Source organism: Falco naumanni, chromosome 4 (genome assembly GCF_017639655.2).
Source record: "Falco naumanni isolate bFalNau1 chromosome 4, bFalNau1.pat, whole genome shotgun sequence".
Taxonomy (NCBI): domain Eukaryota; kingdom Metazoa; phylum Chordata; class Aves; order Falconiformes; family Falconidae; genus Falco; species Falco naumanni.
In genome coordinates, this window is record NC_054057.1 from 106,071,695 (window position 1) to 106,090,624 (window position 18,930).

At 51.6% G+C, this 18,930-nt stretch overlaps 1 protein-coding gene across 1 annotated transcript; it reads left to right on the forward strand.

The window, feature by feature from the left end:
• Positions 1-8,996: 8,996 nt before the first annotated feature.
• Positions 8,997-17,487, forward strand: DUSP7 (dual specificity phosphatase 7). Its single transcript, XM_040591935.1, has 3 exons — positions 8,997-9,665; positions 12,100-12,528; positions 15,098-17,487. Exons 1-3 carry the CDS (start codon positions 9,254-9,256, stop codon positions 15,403-15,405), a joined length of 1,149 nt encoding a protein of 382 aa, XP_040447869.1. The 5' UTR covers positions 8,997-9,253; the 3' UTR covers positions 15,406-17,487.
• Positions 17,488-18,930: the final 1,443 nt, after the last annotated feature.

Consider the following 18,930-nt stretch of genomic DNA (forward strand, 5'->3'; position numbering starts at 1 on the left):
ATCCATCAGAGGGTCATGCTGCCATCGAGGGACCTCGATGGGCAGAGAGGAGCTTCATGAAGTCCAGCAAAGAGAAGTGTGAACTCCTGCCCCTGGAGAGAGATAACCTCATGCACCAGCACACACCGAGGGCCATCCAGTTGGAAAACAACTTTGCAGGTAAAGACCTGGGGGCGTCCTGGTGGACAACAAGTTGACCATGAGCCAGCAATGCATTCTCACAGCCAGCAACATCATGGGATGCATTAGGAAGAGCATTGCCAGCAGGCCAAGGGAGAAGAAGGAAGGTTTTGATTCCTCCTTCACCACCAAGCACTGCTGCCACTGGTGGAAACTGGACTTGCATCTTGTGGGTGTTCAGGTGCTTCTTGCCAACTCTTAGGTCCAGCGGAGTGCGGCATTTTAACCCTATTTCAAGGGTCAGGAAACAGGACACAGACAGAGGGAAGGGACCTGTCCAGCACCACACAATTAGGCCAGTGGTGATTGGGAAGGGACCAACCTCTTCCCTGAGAGCTGGTCCGGTTCCCCCTGTGCTGGGTCATGTTCTTGCAGGTCATATATGTGTACCCAAGTGTGTCAAACAGCCTCGACCAGTGATTGGCAGGGATTGCTGAACAAGTTCACAGAAAATTGGAATTTTGTTAAATATATATTTTAAAAAAGGCAAGCAAAAAAGACATTGTCCCAAGAGATGCTTTGTGTTCAAAGTAAAACTTTGTTTCCTGCAAACTAAACTTTTTTGGGAAAAAAAGTGAGGTTCAGCTGAACACTACCAACACAGGGAGGAAAACAGAAGTCGTTTTCCCATGTTCTGAAAGGGGAACCAGGCTCTTTCTCCTGAAACACTTCACAGAAATGGCTTCTTGGGTTTTGTTCAGTTTTATTTTAATCGCAAGGAGGGGTTGCAAAACCAGAGGACTTGATGCAAGAAAAAACCCTCAGGAACTGGAGCATCTTCATGGATGGCCAGTAAAACTTCTCAGTGAAAAAGTGGTGTTGCCACAGCATAGGTGGTGAGATCTCAAAGTGGGGCAGGACCCTGGGTTGCCCATCCAAATACATCCAAACCAGAACAACTGTGTCAATGAAAAGCACTGTTGTGGCAGGGTATGCACAGGCTGGGAGACCTGCCCTGCTCATTGGAATAAGAGTATATGAACAAAGATTGACTTCAAAGCCACCCATGGTGAGAAGCAGCAGCACAGTACAGCCTCCTTCCCCAGTATCTCTGCATCGGCCAGGGGATTAACTGGTGCAGTTTGGGGTTTGGTTGATAGGCAGGGATGTGGTGCACCGCCACATTGCTGAGTCTGCCTCTGAGCTTGTCACCCTGTAAATCCCAGGCAGCACTGCCAAAGCCACCAGGAGTGCCTCACTTGTCAGCAGCAGGGAGAAGGCCTGGCAGGGTTCACGTCTTCTCGCAGGACCAGGCTGAGGAGCAGTGACCACCCGGCTCAGGGTGGAGAGGGAAGCCTGGCCTGGTATTTGGTGGCCTTGCTTGAAACCAGAGCCAGCAACAGTGTGGAGGGAGAGTGTGAAGGCTGGCGAGCCAAAGCCTGGCAGTGTCACCACGTCTTCTCTCGGCTTCTCTCACCTTCTCCCACTGGAGGGACAGGCTGGGCGCTGGAGGGGCCATGCACCACCGTCCCCGGGAGGCTCTGCGCTGCCTGCACCCAGCCCAGCTGCTTTCCCTGCCCCAAGCCAGCATCCCAGCAGCAGCTTGGGAGACATGGGCGAGGGGCACAAAACTCACCCCCTGGCATGTATGGGGGGGAGCTGGGTTAGGAACACAGAGCTGGGTGCAGCCTGCGCCCGCCCTGCTCATTCACAGCCCTTCCTCGTGGGTGGCGAAGCTGCTTTCGCAATTGTTTCCTGTGAAAAGCCTGCACCAGGAAGCTTGCCACTTAGCCTCCTTGAAAAAGAAATATTTCTCTGCAGGAAATTGCTTCTTGAAAACAGCCAGGCCGCCTCGGAGAAGCTGCCGAGGATCTGACGTGTGCACAGGGCGGGCAGCCGAGGATGCTGAAACTGCGGAGCTGGGAAGGCGATGGAGAGTTGAGCGGATCAGAGGGGAGGTGCTCAGATAGCACCAACAGGTCCTGCTGCCTTGGGCGATTTCTCTCTCGACTATTTTCTAAGGAGGATGTAGAGGAGTTATAGAGGACTGTATGAAAAAATTATTTGTAAAAAGGTTATAATGATTGCTAAAAACATAAGGTATGAAATGTTAAAAAAAAAAGGGGGGGGAATTGTAGAGGAATGAAGCTGGGTTAATTATCACTGATAATATACAGCTGTGGGCTGGCTTCAGGGGCGGCGGGTTGGCCGATGTAGACAAGGTGCAGCTGTGGCTGGTTCTGTTAAGGGGTTGAGAGCCAATGGAGAGAGCAGCTGAGGGAGAAGCAAGAGAAGAGACAGCGGGCCCTGGATGAGGTGAGACAAGGAGAAGGCAGCAGAGGGACTGTACAAAGAGTGTGTTGGTATGAGATGGTAAAAGACCTTGTCGCAGCTTGATAGTTTGGAGAGTGCTGTGACAGGTGGAAGGGCTTTTTTTGGCATACAAAAGGAGGAGGGATGATTATAAATGGGGTATGTAGGTATATACTGAACTGCATGCTGTGCAGTCTGTGTCCAATACATGCATAAGACAGGCTTGAGAGTAGATGTTAGTGGCTTTTTAAGTCCCATAAATACCCTGCCCTGCTCCATTACTGCAGTGATGGACTCTGGAGGGTTTAATGCCAAAGGGAGCATTGAACCTCCCTGTCCTCTAATCCTCCACAGGGGAGGATTTTGGAAGGATAGTGGCACATGGCTTCCATGCCTGCTCATTTAAAGCCCATTGCTAAAAGGACAAATTTTCTTAAATATCTCGGGTTTTTCCTCTGGAAGGACTCTGGAGCCCAGGAAGCTGAGGCAAGGAAGAAGGGAAGTGGTCATTGCTCAACTATGTTTTCCCAATTTAATCAGGTTGGAGCTGCTCTCCCTTGCTGGTGGAACCTATGGGGGCTCTTGGCTCCTGCTTAACATGAGTCCCCTTTCTCTCTTGGGTTTCACAGAAAGCGTGGGGACCTTCCGTATTTTTACATAACCAGCTATCCCAGCCAAACTGTTGTGAGAAGCTGGGCCAATATTTCCCAGAAAAATTACTTTTGGCTCCACTGATTGGATTTTTTACACCCAGATGGAAGCACAGCCTTTCCATAAAATGCAGAGGTTTCCTCAAACCATGAAGGTGGAGAAAGACTTTTCTTAGGTGCCCAGTAAAAGGATGAGTGGAAATGGAAACAAATTAAAGCATAGGATGTGGCAGTTAAGCATAAGAAAACACTCTTTCACTGTGAGGGTGGCCAAACACTGCGTTGGGTTGTCCAGAAAAGCTGTGAAGTCCTTAGAGATATTGGACTACCTAACCTGGATGCAGTACCTGCTCCAACAGAGGCAAGACACAGGTTGGGCCAGACATTCCTCAGAAAGACCTCCAGCCTCAGCCCTTCTGGGCTTCTGTAAGAGATGGTCACAGAAATAGAAAAATGGGGTTCTTGGAGTCTTGATTTTTGCTGCAGATATGTTGAACCGCGTTCCCCAAGGCTTGCAGCACTCTGCACACAGCTTTACCCCTCTGTGATTGCCACAGAGCTTCTAGGTCTACCTGAAGAAGCGCATCGTGGAAAGATGAGAACCAGGCCAAGGAGAAGGCTCCCACATCAGGTCGGGTTGCACAGATGGAAAGGTGGGACTGTTGCCTCCTGGCTGCACGTGCCTACTGTCTTTGGCACAGGAGGAGTTGGTTTGCTTCTTCTGCAGGCACATGCCAGAGAATAATTTTCTTGTCTTTGGACCAGAATTCATTGACACATTTACATGAAAGTCTCCAGCTCTGCAGCAAAAGTGCATCTCTGAGAGGCAAATGATGCCATGCCCATTTAATAGAGGCAAAATGTTACCACCCAGGGACCTGGTGGTACAGGCTGCACGTGCTCATGGCTGCCCCATGCTTTATAAGATGCTCCACAAAGTTTTCTGCTTGTGGCAGTTCTTCCTCAGCCTACATCTACCTGCCTTTGCTGGAGCAGCAGGGGAAAAGATGCTTATCAGGTCTCAGCATCCTAGCAGGATGGGGCCCACCAGAGACTTTGCCCTGAAGCAGGGCTGTGTTAGGAAGGATGAATCTGTTCCCATCACCACGTCAGATGCCTGCAGTGTCACAGCTGATGCTCCACGGGGCCAGCTTACTGCAGAAAAGAGAGCACTGCACTTAGATCTTCCTGCTGAGCATTTGTGGGTGAAATGCTTCACCAGGCCAAAGTCATCTGACATTTTTGTCGGGGGTGGGTGAAGCTAATGAATCCAGATTAGGCAGTGCGGAGGCTGGGAAGCTAGATTTCTGCTGAATATATATGAAGACAAATGTAAATTCTAAACTTTCTAGGAGTATTTTTACCCTGGCTCAGTGTTAACATTGATAAAAATAGTCACAAATTAGTGCAGGAGTAGAAAGCAAATTTGGGGCTTTTTTTTTCCCCCCCTGTTAAAACCATGCATGTATTTCTCTACCAGGAGTTAACTTCTTACATATATTAATGAAACATGGGGTAAATCATCAACAAGTGCCTTTCCCTGACAAAATAACTGCTACCTCAATTAAGTAATTAGGAAGGAAAGCTGAAGTTCAGTAAAAGCCTTTATTATTTTTTTTAAAGATAGAAAAAAGTGATTCAGTCCAAGAAACTCAGTGCTGCAAGAGGATGTTAACATCACATCAGCCCACCTCCCTTGTTCCTTAGCTCCCAAATGCTTGCAAAGGTGATGGGGAGGCACTAGCCCCATTCCACAGATGAGAAGAGTGCAGTATGGAAAATTCTGATTTCACTTAATGTCACAAAGCAAACCGGAAGCTACCCTGGGAGCCCAGGTCATCCAAGCAAATTTCCAGCTGCCATACTACTCGCAAAATACTGCCTCAAGTTGTCAGTCTGTCCTTAAACTGCCAGGAAGAAGCATAGTCTCTGGTACTGATGGATATTTGACCACAGGTACCTGAGACAGGTGAAGATTCCTGCTAGAAGGAGCTTAATAACTTTATGGATTGATGTCTGGGCCATGAATCATACCTGATACTTGTTATTAGATGTTGAAAACAGCTGACTGAGCAGTGGGAAAATAAGTCCTAGTAAGGTTTAGCTGTTACAGCCCCGAGTTGTTGGGGGAAGGACCACCTTGACAGCTGAGACTGGAAGGAAAATCCTTTTGGGGTGCAATGTTGTTGAGAAAGTGCATGTTAAAAAGAGAAAAAAAAATAAAAAGCAAAGACAGACTTTTCAGAGGTTCATTTTTAAGAAGAAAATGTGGTTTATCTTCTGAGCACCTTCTGACTGCAAATACCTTTTGCTTTACTCTTCATATCCTTGGGAACCCTAGCCTTCTTCTAAGCTGTAGTTGGTACCATGAGCCCCCCTCATGGTATGACATCTTCTGCCCTTTACTCAGACCCTGGCTCAAAGTAGCAACTGTCACATCTTTGGGAGCAATGCCACCACAGGGGCTATGTCAGAACCTGGAATAAGTCCTGGGTAGATATCTGGTAACAATGCCTTTACCTCACATTCTGCCATGACTCATGGTCTTTGTTTCTAAAACACAAGATGAAGAAGACCCAGGTGCAAGAGACATCAAAACACAGCCTGTGGGCTCGGCAGTCAGAGAACTTGCGAAAAGAGATGCGGTGGCAATGGAAATGGGGAGCCCAAGATGGCAGCTGCCATGGCATCACAGTAGACTGGAATGGATGAGAACAAAAGCAAGCCAAAGCCAAGCTGGCAAGATGTGGGTGTGGGGAAGTCGCTAGTCACTGTGCTGGCCCTTGGGCAGAAAGACCATTGGAGGAGAGAGCCTTTCTGCAGCTGAACGCTGACCAGAAAGATGGACGTGACCATTTATATGAGAAACCCAAGGCCAGCTGTGGTATGGCACAGCGACGATGGCAATCTGCGTGTGGAGTGGTTATGGCTTTGTGCTGTTCTTGCCGCAAGCACTCGGGACTCCTTGGAGCTGAGCCGAAAGCTGTTTATTTCTGGACACGTGCTGATCGTCCAGCTATCAGCAAAGCCACGTACATGGTGAGGCAAACACCACCGAGCCCCTGGCAGCCCCACTGTGCTGATGGAGGCGCTGGCACACAGCATCCTGGACCCCCAGATCTGCCACGCTTTGGGAAACCTCGAGCATGTGAGGTGCCTTCTCCTTGGGAGGCGATTCGAGGGGGCTGCCCACGCTCTCTGCAGAGAAGAGATGCCGTCTTTCATACAAGCAATGCCCCTGGAGGGCAGCCCCGGCTGCTGAGGGCAGGATGCAGGGCCTGGCAAAGGATGCCCGGCGCTGGGGGGGCGGGGGGTGGCTCTGGCTGGTGGCTGAGGTGCATTTCGGAGCGGCTGACTCCAGAGGGCAGCATGCCGACAGGCTGGCCCTGCCTGCCCTGCCCGCGCTGCCTGCGCTGCCCGCACTGCTCGCGCTGCCGGCGGGGCTGCAGCCGGGAATCACCGGGACGAGCCGTGTTCCCGACGGCCCGGGGGGGGGAATCTCTCCCAATGTCCCTAAGCTCCTGGCTGGGCAGGCAGAGGGTGCCACACCGGTGTTACGTGAGATTATTTTACTTTCGCCCTCATCAGGGAGAAATCTGGGCTTGTCTCTGCAGGTGGTGCGCCCGGAGCTTGTCCCGAAACTGATGTGGTTGCTAATGCGACCGCAAAATGGAGGTGAGACATTTCTCTTCTGGTTTCACAGCACCACATGCCGGCGGTTACACCTGCCTCCCCCTCGCCGAGGAGTCCCCATAAGATTCCTGGACACTGTTTGCAGTACACTAAGGGCTTTGGCTGCAGATGTGAGTCCTTTGCACAACCCGCTGCTGTTCCCCTTATGAATTGAAGGTGCTTTGCTAAACAGAAAGGTCAGCTATTTTCACTGTGACTGTGGCTTGCATAAGAACCTCAACATCCTCTGCTGCAAGAGCAGCCTTAGTAACTTCCTACTGCAACACTGAATCACAATAGCTTCCCACAGCAACCAGCGGTAAAAATAAACTGGGCAAGGGGAAGTGGACAGCTTCTGCTGTTCCGCTTTCTTGGGCACACTTGAGTCACAAAAAAAAAAAGTGATGTAGAGCGAGCCGTTTATTTTGCTGATGCCGATGAAATCCACGAACGGTTCAGAGCACAGGCCCGCTGAAATCATGAAGTGTTTTGCAATGGGATGCTCATCGTGCTCAAAGTTAAGCATGTGCTCAAGTGCTGTGTTGAGTCTGTATTTTCATCAGGATTCAGACTTAGGAATTAGACTAAAAGGAGACAGGGACTCCAGCTTTTGTGCCGCTTTTGTACTGAAGACAGAGGGAAATGGCCTCCTTGGGATATTTTATGTGTTGAGGGTATATAAATGACCACTGGGGAAACAGTGGTTCTGTTATGGTTTCAGTAGTAGATCTTGGCTTTGAGAAAAGCAGAACTTGACTGGATGAAAAGTGTCTTCAAACACAATCCAGTTTGTAGTCTTTGCCTTGAGACAGCACCATTCGAACAGCACAGTTTTAAACAACATTATGACTAAAACTGTGTGTGTGTGTGTGTGCGTGCGCGCATGTGTGCACACATATGTTTGTTTGCGTGTGTGTGGGTGTTTTAAGGAACAAGATCTGTTACCCAAGATCCAGCCCAGGTCTTGAAATTCAGCCAGCTGGGAAAAAACCCTGTTGAGACCTAGTGAGGTTGCTGATCCTGGGAATCTGCTGGTGACACAGACCCTGGCTGTTCCCTTTGTAATGGTATTTGCTGAGAAAGTTTATAATAAGAGGTGGAAGAGAACACAAGATAGGAAAAAAAAAGGAATGGGTCATCTGTCCCAGACCAGGGAGGATGATCTATTCCCCTTCCCACTCATGCCCACCGGAATTTGGAGAGCAAGACCTTGTAGGATAACCCAGGTGAGAAGGGACCACAGGAGGGCTCTAGTCAAACCTCCTGCTTAAAGCTGGGTCGGCCCTGAGGTCAGCCCAGGTTACTCAGGGCTGTGCCGAGTCAGATCTTGAAAACCAACAAGGATGGAAATTGCACAACCTCTCTGAGCAACTCATCAGTGTTTGACTGTCTGCATGGTGAAAATAGACTGCAACAGAATCAGCTCATACAAACCCACATTTTTAATGTCATCCCGCTCATTAAAAAGAGAAAGATCAAATTTATTTTGTAACAGGCACAGTTTGCATGAGGCATGGAAAACTGGTACCAGAGGACTGGTTCACAGGAAAAGGCACGTAAAAGATAGAAGGAAACCAGAAGGATGCCTCCAGTTACTTTCCTGTCTTGAAATTTTGATTTTGCAGCATGAAAGGTTTGTATTTATAGTAGTGGATACTAATAGGGAAGATAGTCTAAAAATAACCGAGGATGCACAGATAAAATCATCTATTTTGAAGCTCATTCTGAGAACGAAAGGGAATCCGGAGGTTTAATGAGTCTCAGTCAATTTTCTTTGGGAACGGTGCGTTGCTGTCAAAAGACCGAGGCGGGGCCGGGCACGACCCACTCAAAACCCACGCAGGCCTCCCCGCCCCCCGGCCCGCCTCACTTCGCTGCCGTAACCTTCTACTAAACTTTTGGCTGAAAGCTGGCGGCGGGGAGGGGGCGGCGGGGCCGGGCGGGCTGACGGGGCCCCGGGCTCCCCGCAGCCGGGGCCAGGGTCCGCAGCCCCCGCGCGCCTTCCCGCGCTCTGCCCCCGCCGCCGGCCCCGCCCTCTGCCCATATAGGGTGAACCCGCGTCCCCCGCCGCGCCTCATTGGCGCTGGGGGCGTGGCGGGAGGCGGTGACGCGCATGGGGGGCGGGGTCTCCGCTCGGGGCCGCGCCGCCCGGTGCGTGTGCACGGAGCCGCGCCGAGCCGAGCCGCGCCGGGCGGGGCATGCTGCCGCTCGGCCGGCCCCGCTGCCCGCCCCGCCTCCCGAGGCATGACACGCCGAGCCGCCGGCGAAGCGCCGCTTTAATTGAGGCCGCCGGGATGGGGCGCACCGCGTAGGGCAGAGCGGGGGCCGCCGCGCTCCGGGCCGCAGGCAGCGCGCACCTACGGCCGTGCGGAGCGGCGCCGCGTCCGGCACAGCGTGAGCCCAGCCCCGGCCCGGGGGAGCGGCGGAGCGGGGCCGCGTCCGGCCGCTGCGTGGGTGGCCGGTGGGCCGGGCGCTGGCGGCCGCCGCTGCCGAGCCCCATGAAAACGCAGGTCTGGGGGAGCTCCCCGCGGGCGCCCATGGCTGCGGCGATGCCGTGCAAGAGCGCGGAGTGGCTGCAGGAGGAGCTGGAGTCGGGCGGCGGCCGCTCGCTGCTGCTGCTCGACTGCCGCCCCCACGAGCTCTTCGAAAGCTCGCACATCGAGACGGCCATCAACCTGGCCATCCCCGGGCTCATGCTCCGCCGCCTCAAGAAGGGCAACTTGCCCATCCGCTCCATCATCCCCAACCACGAGGACAAGGAGCGCTTCGTCAAGCGCTGCAAGGCCGACACCGTGCTGCTCTACGACGAGGCGACCGCCGACTGGCAGGACGGTGGTGCCGCCACCTCCGTCCTGGGGCTGCTGCTCCAGAAGCTGCGCGATGATGGCTGCAAAGCCTATTACCTGAAAGGTGAGGTGCCCCCAGCCCTTCCGCCAGCCCCCTCCTGCTCCCGCAGCCCGTGGCCGGCGTCTCCCGTGTCCCCCCGCAGCCCCCGGCCGGCCCCTGCATCGCTGGGCGCCCATCCCTTGCCCAGCCGGAGGTGGCTGGGTTGTTTTCTTTCCTCGCCCACCTCCCTCTGCCTGATTTATTTTTATTTTTACACAGATACGTATTCACATCCCCCATACACTGCATCCTGCTTTAATCCCCCGCACAAAATGGTCGCAGGCTGGAAGTGGCCGGGAGCGCCCTGCTTCTCCTGCGTCGCCTCCCCGGCAGCGGCAGGAGGGACGCCCCCACCTCTGCCGCCGGGGCGTCCCCTCCGGCGCTGCCCTGTCCCAAGCCGACCCCGGCTGGGCACTGTCGCCCCCCCCCTCCCCCCCCCCCCCGCCCCGGTGGCGCCCCTCGCTCCGCTCCCCAGACGGTGCCTTGCGGCGGCTCCCCGCACCGGCGCCAGGCTCCGCTCCAGCCCCTCCGCAAAGGATGGCCAGACTTCAGGGGGGCAGGAGAGGCCTCCCCTTTCCTTATTACCCCTCCCCCCCGAAAAAGCTAGCGCTTGGGTTTGTCTCCCCCTTTCCCTGGGAATGCCGGCGGCGCTGGGAGGGGGCAGCCCGGCGGCTCCCCGGGGCAGCGCGATGGGGGAGCGGGGAGCCCCGCACATGCCCTGCCGTGAGCGCCGGCGGTGATTTGGGCTTTGAGGTTGGTTGTTGGGGATTTGGGGGGGGGGAGCGGGGGTGGGATGTTGGATTCGTTTTGGCCATTTTGAAAGATCCCAGCAGGCCTCCCTCCGCAGCAGGCTGAGCAGAGCCCACAGCTGGGCTGCTGGGACCCTTCCCATCCTCCCAGTCCGGTCGCTGGGTGGCGGGTTTGAGGCAGAAATAACAGAGCGGAGGCGTGCGGGGGGAGGGGGGGGCCGCGGGGGGAGAGTGGTGAAGAAAGTTGCTACTTGCAGCTCTTTAAAAAACACTGCTGCTTCTTGGTAGACCCTTTCTGGGTAGCCGGGGGAGCCCCGGGTAAGGGGTTGGGGTAGCAGGGGGACAGGCAGGTATTCGGGGACCAGCCTTAAGGGCTGCGCTGCCCGCACAAGCCTCCTTCAAAGGTGACATGGGGGGGGACGACACACACAAACTCAGGCGTTGATCCCGGTTCCCCTTCCCACCCTGTCCGTGTCGCCGGGGCAGCCCCCCACCCCCTCCCATCCCGGTTGGGGGCTTCCCGATGGGCTCTATTGCTCCTTCGCTTTGTCTTCCCTTTTCTCTCCGCGTCGTCCCCCTCCCTGGCAGGCAGGAGCAGCTTTGAAGTTACTCCTAAGCTCTCCCCGATGGGCAGGGGAGGAGCTGAGCCCCTTTCTCTGCCTTTTTCCGGGAGCCTCGGTGGGAAATGTTTCCAATTAAAATTCCAAAATGGCTCCTCGGCGCTGTCTGGCGGCGCGGGGGGGGAGGAGGAGGACGAGGACGAGCCTTTTTCATGAATGGATGTGGCAGGAGCTGTCTGTCCTGCTCAGTGACCCTGCCGCAACCGCCGAACCCACTAACAAAGTTTCCAGGAGGCCTTTCTAATTAAACCATTTGTCAGTGTCAGGTACCGATGGCTGAGCTCCGGTTTAATATTGCCTGGAAGGGAGGTAGATCGGTGGGGTTTTTGCTTCCCTGCCTCTGCCTTCCTTCCCAAGCTGTTGAGCCAAGGAGCTGGAGGAAAGGGCTTAGGAGCAGAGGCGAAGGGTCCCATCCCTCCTCAAGCCTGCTGCGGTTTGGGTGAAGGACAAACCTGCGACACTGCTCTGTCACAAAATGTGTTTGTAGTGCTAAAATAGGCGTGAGGATCACTCTTTGGTAAAACTTACGGTCTGTTTTTCCTGCTTGAAGGTGAATTGTTTTGTTGGGTTTTAGTGCCTGGGTTGGGTATGTGGTGGTTGTTCTTGTTTTATCTTTTCAGATGCAGATACTTCTGTGCATTTCTGTCTAGGTGGCATAATAGCGCTTGCCTAAACAGCCCCAGACCACTATTTCTGAGGAGCTAAACAAGGCGAGATTGTCTCTTGCCATTGATTTTCTTTTTGGATGTTTGTTTCTTTTGCAACTGAAATTTGGCCCATGTTTATCACAAGCGGTATCAAACTTTGCAAGAAACACTGTGGTTTCCCGGGACCTGTTTGCTCAGTAGCAGGCTGACCAGGGAAGATGAGGGAGCAGGTAGATGCCTTTCTTGATGTGAAGTTGAAGGTATACTAACATCTTGCTGGCAAAGACCTGCTAAGTAACATGCACATGTGGCCAGGTAGAAGGATTTTCCATTCTGAAGAACAAAACATCTTTTTGGACTTGATGATCCAAAGGTCTCTTTCAATCTAAATGGTTTTTGTCTCTGCCTGTCCCCTTTCCCTTTTTCCTTTCCCCCTTCCCAGGTGGCTTTAACAAGTTTCAGACCGAATATTCGGAGCACTGCGAGACCAACCTTGACAGCTCCTCGCCCAGCAACTCTCCCCCGGCATCAGTGCTTGGCCTGGGAGGGCTGCGGATAAGCTCAGACTGCTCAGATGGTGAATCCGACAGGGAACCCAGCAGTGCCACAGAGTCGGACGGGAGTCCCATCCCTAACAATCAGCCTGCCTTTCCGGTCCAGATCCTACCTTACCTGTACCTGGGCTGTGCCAAAGATTCAACCAACTTGGATGTCCTGGGCAAATACGGCATTAAATACATCCTGAATGTGACTCCCAACCTGCCAAACATGTTTGAGCATGACGGAGAGTTCAAGTACAAGCAGATCCCCATCTCAGATCACTGGAGCCAGAATCTCTCGCAGTTCTTTCCCGAGGCCATTGCTTTCATTGGTAGGTAGTTGGCAGAACATGTCTTTTCATACTCACTGCTTGGGAATGTGGCAAGCCACTTCCCAGCGCTGTTACTTGTCTCTGGCCTCACCTCTCCAGGGCACAGCATCAGTGCTGGCTTAGGAGCTGAGCGTCGCCCTGTCGAGGTGCTGGGTAACACTGCTGGTGCCTGCGGCCCTGGCTGGGTTCAGGAAAGCTTCCCCTTCTAGATTCAGTCCTGCTGCAGCACCGCAGCCAGTTACCTGCGAGTGGTAGGACCGGCCCCGCTGTCTCTTGCCCTTGTATGAGTGTGCGCTTGTGTGGAATGGCTGAACCGAGGTAGAGGGAAGCTGCTTTGCCTGCTTTTCTGGGAATGAGTGTTGATGGGAGTCGCATTAATGTGACTGGTGCCGGCAATTCCTTAGCCCCAAGTGTGGTTACAGTCTTGCGAGGAGGGGTGGGTGGGAGTGGTGCAGTATTTTCCTCTGCTGAGAGGATTTGCTAGTCTAGTTGTGATCCTGCTGTAAGTTGCCCTAGCATAACTAACTCCTTGTATGGATACTTCTCCCAAGGTAAGTGTCAACACAATGAGTTAGTGATTATAATTACCCTGCAGAGCTCAGCTGGAAAAACCGCTGTGCAGACAGCCCCTGAGACAGCTTTGGCTGGTTGTGGGGAAGGGTGCAGGGAGGCAGGTCTTGTCTCCTAGGCTAGCATTCACTTTGAAAATTGCTCTCTTCTGTAAGAGGTGTCTGTCGGGCTGAGTAGGGATGTAGACTTCCAGCGTGGTCTGTGCTGTCTGCTTGTGACAGTTATTAGCCTAATCAGATCTGATTTATGGGGGATAAATGGCACAGGTAGTCGTTACCACCATTAACTATTAAAAGACCTATGGGTTCATACGCGATTACAACTAGTGGTATATGTAAAGGAGAGGGGGACCTTTACCTTCAGACTGAAATCTGTGTAGCCTGTTTTGATGTTGCTTTGTTGCCCCTGTTTTGGACCCTGCTGCATGTGCTGGCTTGCTGTGCTGTACGGCCTGAAATGGGGCAGAGCTGTGCTAGGTCCTCTGCTGCTCTTCAGCCTTGGAAACCCTGGTTCCCACATGCTCTCCTTTGTGCCCAGCTTCTGTCCTCTACTAATACGATTGTGGTCAGAAGCAGCAGCTTCAGTGTGGCAGCAGGGACCCATCTGATATCCCGTCTGCACTTCCCACACGTGGTATTAAATGTCAGGGCTGAGGTACACGGTCCCTGCTGGCATGTGGCATTTGGGATCTGTCTGCTGCAGTCAGCCGATGTCTCTGAACACCGAACCTGTGCTTTCCAGTTCATGATAGGAAATGGAGGATTACCTCACTCTAAAACCCAACACCAAGAAATGCGACACAGGTCAGATGAAAGGCAAAAAAGTCTCGGAAAAATGTTGAATGAGGAGAGACTGGGGCGGGGGGTGAGCTGGATATGGGGGGGGCGGGCATTGCCCACTGTACTGGAAATTCTTGCCTGGTCTTGGAGGCTGGGGCAGAAAACCTTTTGTGGCTTGGGTCTGGATTTTGTTTTGCCTGCATCTTCTTTGCCCTTCCCTGTGCTTGTGGTGCCAGAGTGTCTCTTACCTCTGGCTTTGCCCGAGGATCCTCTTTCTCCTGCCACCTTCTCCCTCCCCGCCAAGCTCTCAGTCAAATGACTTAACTTCAAATAGGGCTGCCCAGAAGTAAGCAGCGCTGGGTACTTGCGTGCATTCAGCGCTCTCAGCAGCGTGTCCCTCTTTCAGCACTAAGATGTCAATTCATAAAGGGATCACACTGTTCTGGCTGTGCAAGAGACAATGAGTGTGTGTGTGCTTTTCAATCGGTGGCAAGGGAGGGGAAATTTCGTCGCTGTTCTCTCGCCATTTTTTGGTCCAGCCCGCATTCCTGCTCCCCACTACCATTCATCCTGAGGGTCTTCTCCAACACAAGCATTTGTTTGTAGTGGAGTGCGTTTCTGTCGATCCTAAAGAACAATTTCACAATAAGGGAAGTTCCTGCACTTCAGGCTTTGCTTAAATTGGCTTCGACTGCATTCGCGTAACTTTCCTAGTAGAATGAGGACAAGAACAGCAGAAGAGAATGGCTTGTGTGGTGCTGGGGCTGCAGCCTTGCGTCGAGCGCGCAGCATTCCCTGGTTAGTTGGTGTTGAGGTGGGTGTGCTGTGCCCCACCCCCAGCATCTCCCTGGAGCTGTTGTCTCCAGCTCCACCTGCCTTCTGTGGGTTATTCCATTTCCCTGAATAAAGGCTGCTGATGCTCCCTAGGCAAGGGATGTGTTGCGAGGCTTGATTAATACTTCCCAAGCACGTGAGATGCTTGGCCTTGCTGTATGGAATGGGAATATGCAGCTTCGCCGTGCAGTGGGAATACCTCAGGAGCCCTTTGGGGAGAGATGTGGGCGTCAGAGGGACACGAGATGGTGTCACTAGGAGCAAGGGATCCAGTTCTGGCAGTCATCCTGGTCCTGGGAGCTTGCAGCTGCCACCTGGCCCTGCTCCAAAGCCACGCGTTTTTGGTGCAGAATAATAGACTCCCCCTTCCCCTTGTCTTGTTTCAGATGAGGCCCGTTCCAAGAAGTGTGGGATCCTTGTTCACTGCCTCGCTGGCATCAGCCGGTCTGTAACAGTCACTGTCGCCTACTTGATGCAAAAACTCAACTTGTCCCTGAACGATGCCTATGACTTTGTGAAAAGGAAAAAATCCAACATTTCCCCAAACTTTAACTTCATGGGCCAACTCCTGGACTTTGAGAGAACTCTGGGACTCAACAGCCCTTGCGACAACCGCTCGCCAAGTGAACAGCTCTACTTCACCACCCCCACCAACCACAACCTGTTTCAGCTGAACACTCTGGAGTCCACATGAAGGGGATGCCACCTGGTCGGGAACTTGAGCATCGAATGGCTTCTCTTGAGCATTTCAACTCTTACAAAAGTATCTGTCTTGCCAGGCAGCTCTGAAACGACTAGCTTCTCTGGGCAGAGGTGCCTGATCGCTGCTTTAAGAAGGCTAATGCCGTTCATTAGTATCCTGATCAAAGTGGTTTGAAGAGGTAGTCTTTTTACAGGGGGTTATTTAATACGGGCGATGTTACAGCGTTTTGAACGCAGCTGTTACCGGCAATAACCGCTTTCCTGGGTGCATTGGGACTGTCAGAACACGCACATGTGTGAAGAGCTACCGGGGGTTAGCTTGCTGTGGAAAGTGAGGAGATTTATGCACTTGGAAACCTTGAACAAAAGGTGTTGGGCCAAGACTGTTTTAAAACCCAAGTTTACTTTTTTTTTTGATTTTTAAGAAAAGAGAGGGTAGATCTTACTCGAGCTTTGGGTTCAAACTCTTTTTAAATATGTAAGTTCCTGACTGTTTGTACAGACGAGGTTGCAAAACCAGTATTTTATTCTGTTTCTTGTTTGATCATTTATTATTTTTTTTTAATCAAATGTTTATATTGACCAAATGCATTTTGCACACTTTGTGAAGCCTTGGTATGTCCTGGCATATTACTGGGTACTCCAGAGAGAGATACATGCTGCTGCTGTTGTTGTTAGCATCTGGTAGGAAGCTTTGTTATGTGTGAAGGCCAGTTGGGCTTAAATGCAACCCCTTCACCACTCCTGCACTCACAATCACAAACTCTGCACTGATTCAGCCAAGGTGACTAAGCCGCAAGCTTTTTTTTTTTTTTTTTAATTCCACCCCTGCCAAAAACACTGTTTGCTATTGCCAGAGGTAAAACTTGTAGCCTCCAGAATTGGTAGAAGCATGTCTGAGCCCCACTTCGTTCTCTGCTGCCTGTTGACTGACTTAATGTCATCCAGCTGGCCCGAAACCATTCCAGCTTCCCGAGTACAGAAGGTGGTTGTGATGTTGGCGTTTCTTGTGCACACTCTATTCTTTCCCATGTGTGCGGGCTGGAGGGGGGAACACAGCGAGCGCCTGGAGCAGAGCAAGGATTGTGTAGCGGGACGGGACTGAATCGTCACGCATGGAGCGTGTGAAGGGAGTGAAGAGATGTGGAAATGATGAGTGTTGTAATAGAGAAATTTTTATATATATATATGAATATATATATATTAACTGGCAAATTCTGAGATGATTGGAGCTTTCAACAGAGGTTCTGGGTTTTTTTTCCTTCCTCTTTCGAATAACTATGCCGTGCCTTCTATTCTGAGAAGACTTGTTTATATTTCTGGCTAGTGTTTGGCAAACACCTTATACCAAGCTGGGAGGGGAGGAAGTGGTAATAATTTCTGGGAGGAGGGCAGAACGGATTTGGAGATTTCTTTATTGGCTGCAATGTAGTCCCTCCTTTCTCCCCCCTCCCTCTCCACTTTAACTCTCATGTAACTGAAAAAAAAAAAAAGCCACGGATTTTTTCTAAATATCCAGTTTTTTGTACTTTTTTCAAGAAAAAAAAAATAAAAAAAAAATCTCCATCTGGAGGAATGTTTGACGCTGTCGCATCCTGAAACTGTTCTTTTTGTTGAAGTTGTTACCAGAATGTTGGAATGAGCTTCTCCTTGTTTTCTGGTTGTTTTTTGTTTGTTTGTTCGTTGGGTTTTGTTTGCAACAACGTTGGGATCGTGGGTCATTGGAAGGGAGAATGGGCGTAAGTATGGTTGTGAGTGAGAAAATTGAGAATATCCTAATTGCATCTTACCTCATGGAGGAATTTATTTTTTCAGGGATTTTTTGACAGTGCATCTGTATTGCATTACAGCTAAGCTGGTTTGTAAAGGCTTCCTGTGCTGTTAGTGGTCGTCTTCTTTAAAGGAAAAAAAAAAAAAAAGATGCATCTTCTGATTAGTACAAATGAGAGCTTGTTAGTGAGGAATGGTTCTGCTTTCTGAGTTATGAAGGAAAATTAGTGACCCTATATATACTGATCCAATATTGGGACTTTGTTTATATTGCAAATAAATATTATTTTTTCTTTAAAAATGATGTTGGTGTCAGATGCTTGTCTAGCTTCTGCCCCTATAAGGGCACACTGCTCTTATCCGTTTTTTTATGGTTGATTTACTAGTCTTCTGTGACCATGAAGAGCATTTGCTGGGCAGTGTTAGAGTGTGGTGTTTGGTTTCATGCACAGCTTAAATTTTAAGACCTGTGGTAAAATGGAGAGGGGGAGGTGGGAGGATGAGGAGAGGGATAGGGGGTATTGGATAAACCCGAGAACAAAGGACAGCTTGAGAACGAGACCAGCTTTGACCTCAGCCATTCCTCTGTGCCAAAAATAAACAGATAAACTGAAGACACTTTTGTTCACCGTTTAAGCATGGCCTACAAAGGTATGGCATGGCAAGGCCTTGCCCACGATTGTTGTGATGGCAGGCTTCATTTTGGTAGGAAGGCAAGGAGTTGTGACCTTGCAGGCAGCTACCTGATGACTTCTGGGTCTTGCAGAGAGCAGCAGCCCCCTCCTGCATCCTCCGGTGGGGAGCCAAGCCCCTGGCCACAGTGTCCTGCATGGGCTGTGCTGTCCCGCTGTGCTCCCTGGCTGCGGGTGCAAGTGGTTTGTGGGAAACCTGGAGGGGCTGATGAGGATGCTTTAGGGTAAAACGTGGCTCCAAGGGTTGGAGTGCAGCCCGGCTAAGGGAGCTGTGGCTCTCCATGCCTCTGCTCATAGCTACGTAGGACTGAGCAGGAGTGGGGTCCCCTGCTGCCTTCCCCCTCCTCCAGCTTTCCTTGTTCTAATTTAGATGGCAAGAAATTAAAGGACTATTTAATCCATTCCTGAAAGTGAGTGTGTGTATTGTCTTGTTCAAATCCCAGGGCCCAAGCACCAAAGACAACTGATTTTATTCCAGAAGGAGCTCCTGGCTGATGGGCACAGAGCCTGCTGCAGAGCCAGGGAGGTAGTCAGAGGCTGAAGCAGGAGCCAAGGGGGAGCATGTGTGTACGTGAGAATTTGTTTGTTTACTCCTTGACTGCATGATGGGAATCTATATATTGATTGAGGCCTGTTTGTAGCTCAACAAATGGAAATCTGCCTGGTATGCAGGGAAAAGAAGACCTTTAGGTTTTTCCCTGTAATTACACGGTGGAGTAGCTCTTGAGGAAGATATGAAGCCATGCTGGAGGCTGGCTGTGCACTGAAGGAGTGCAGAACAGTTTGTCATGTGTATGGCTATATTTGCTTCCATGTAATTTCCTCTTATGATTTTCTGCTAAGGTGTGGAATAGGATATTGGCAGTTAGCATTAACCCTGTAAATGCGTTTGTACGGTAGCTGAGTTGTGGCTGGCTGGAACAGCACAGCTGCTGTTTGTGACTGTGGAAGAGCTGGTGTGCAGGCAGCTGCCAGGCTGCTCCTCAGCAGGCAGCTCCCTCAGGGTACCTGATCCTAGGAGCTGCAAGGAGTGAGTGTCCTGGCACTGCTGCGCT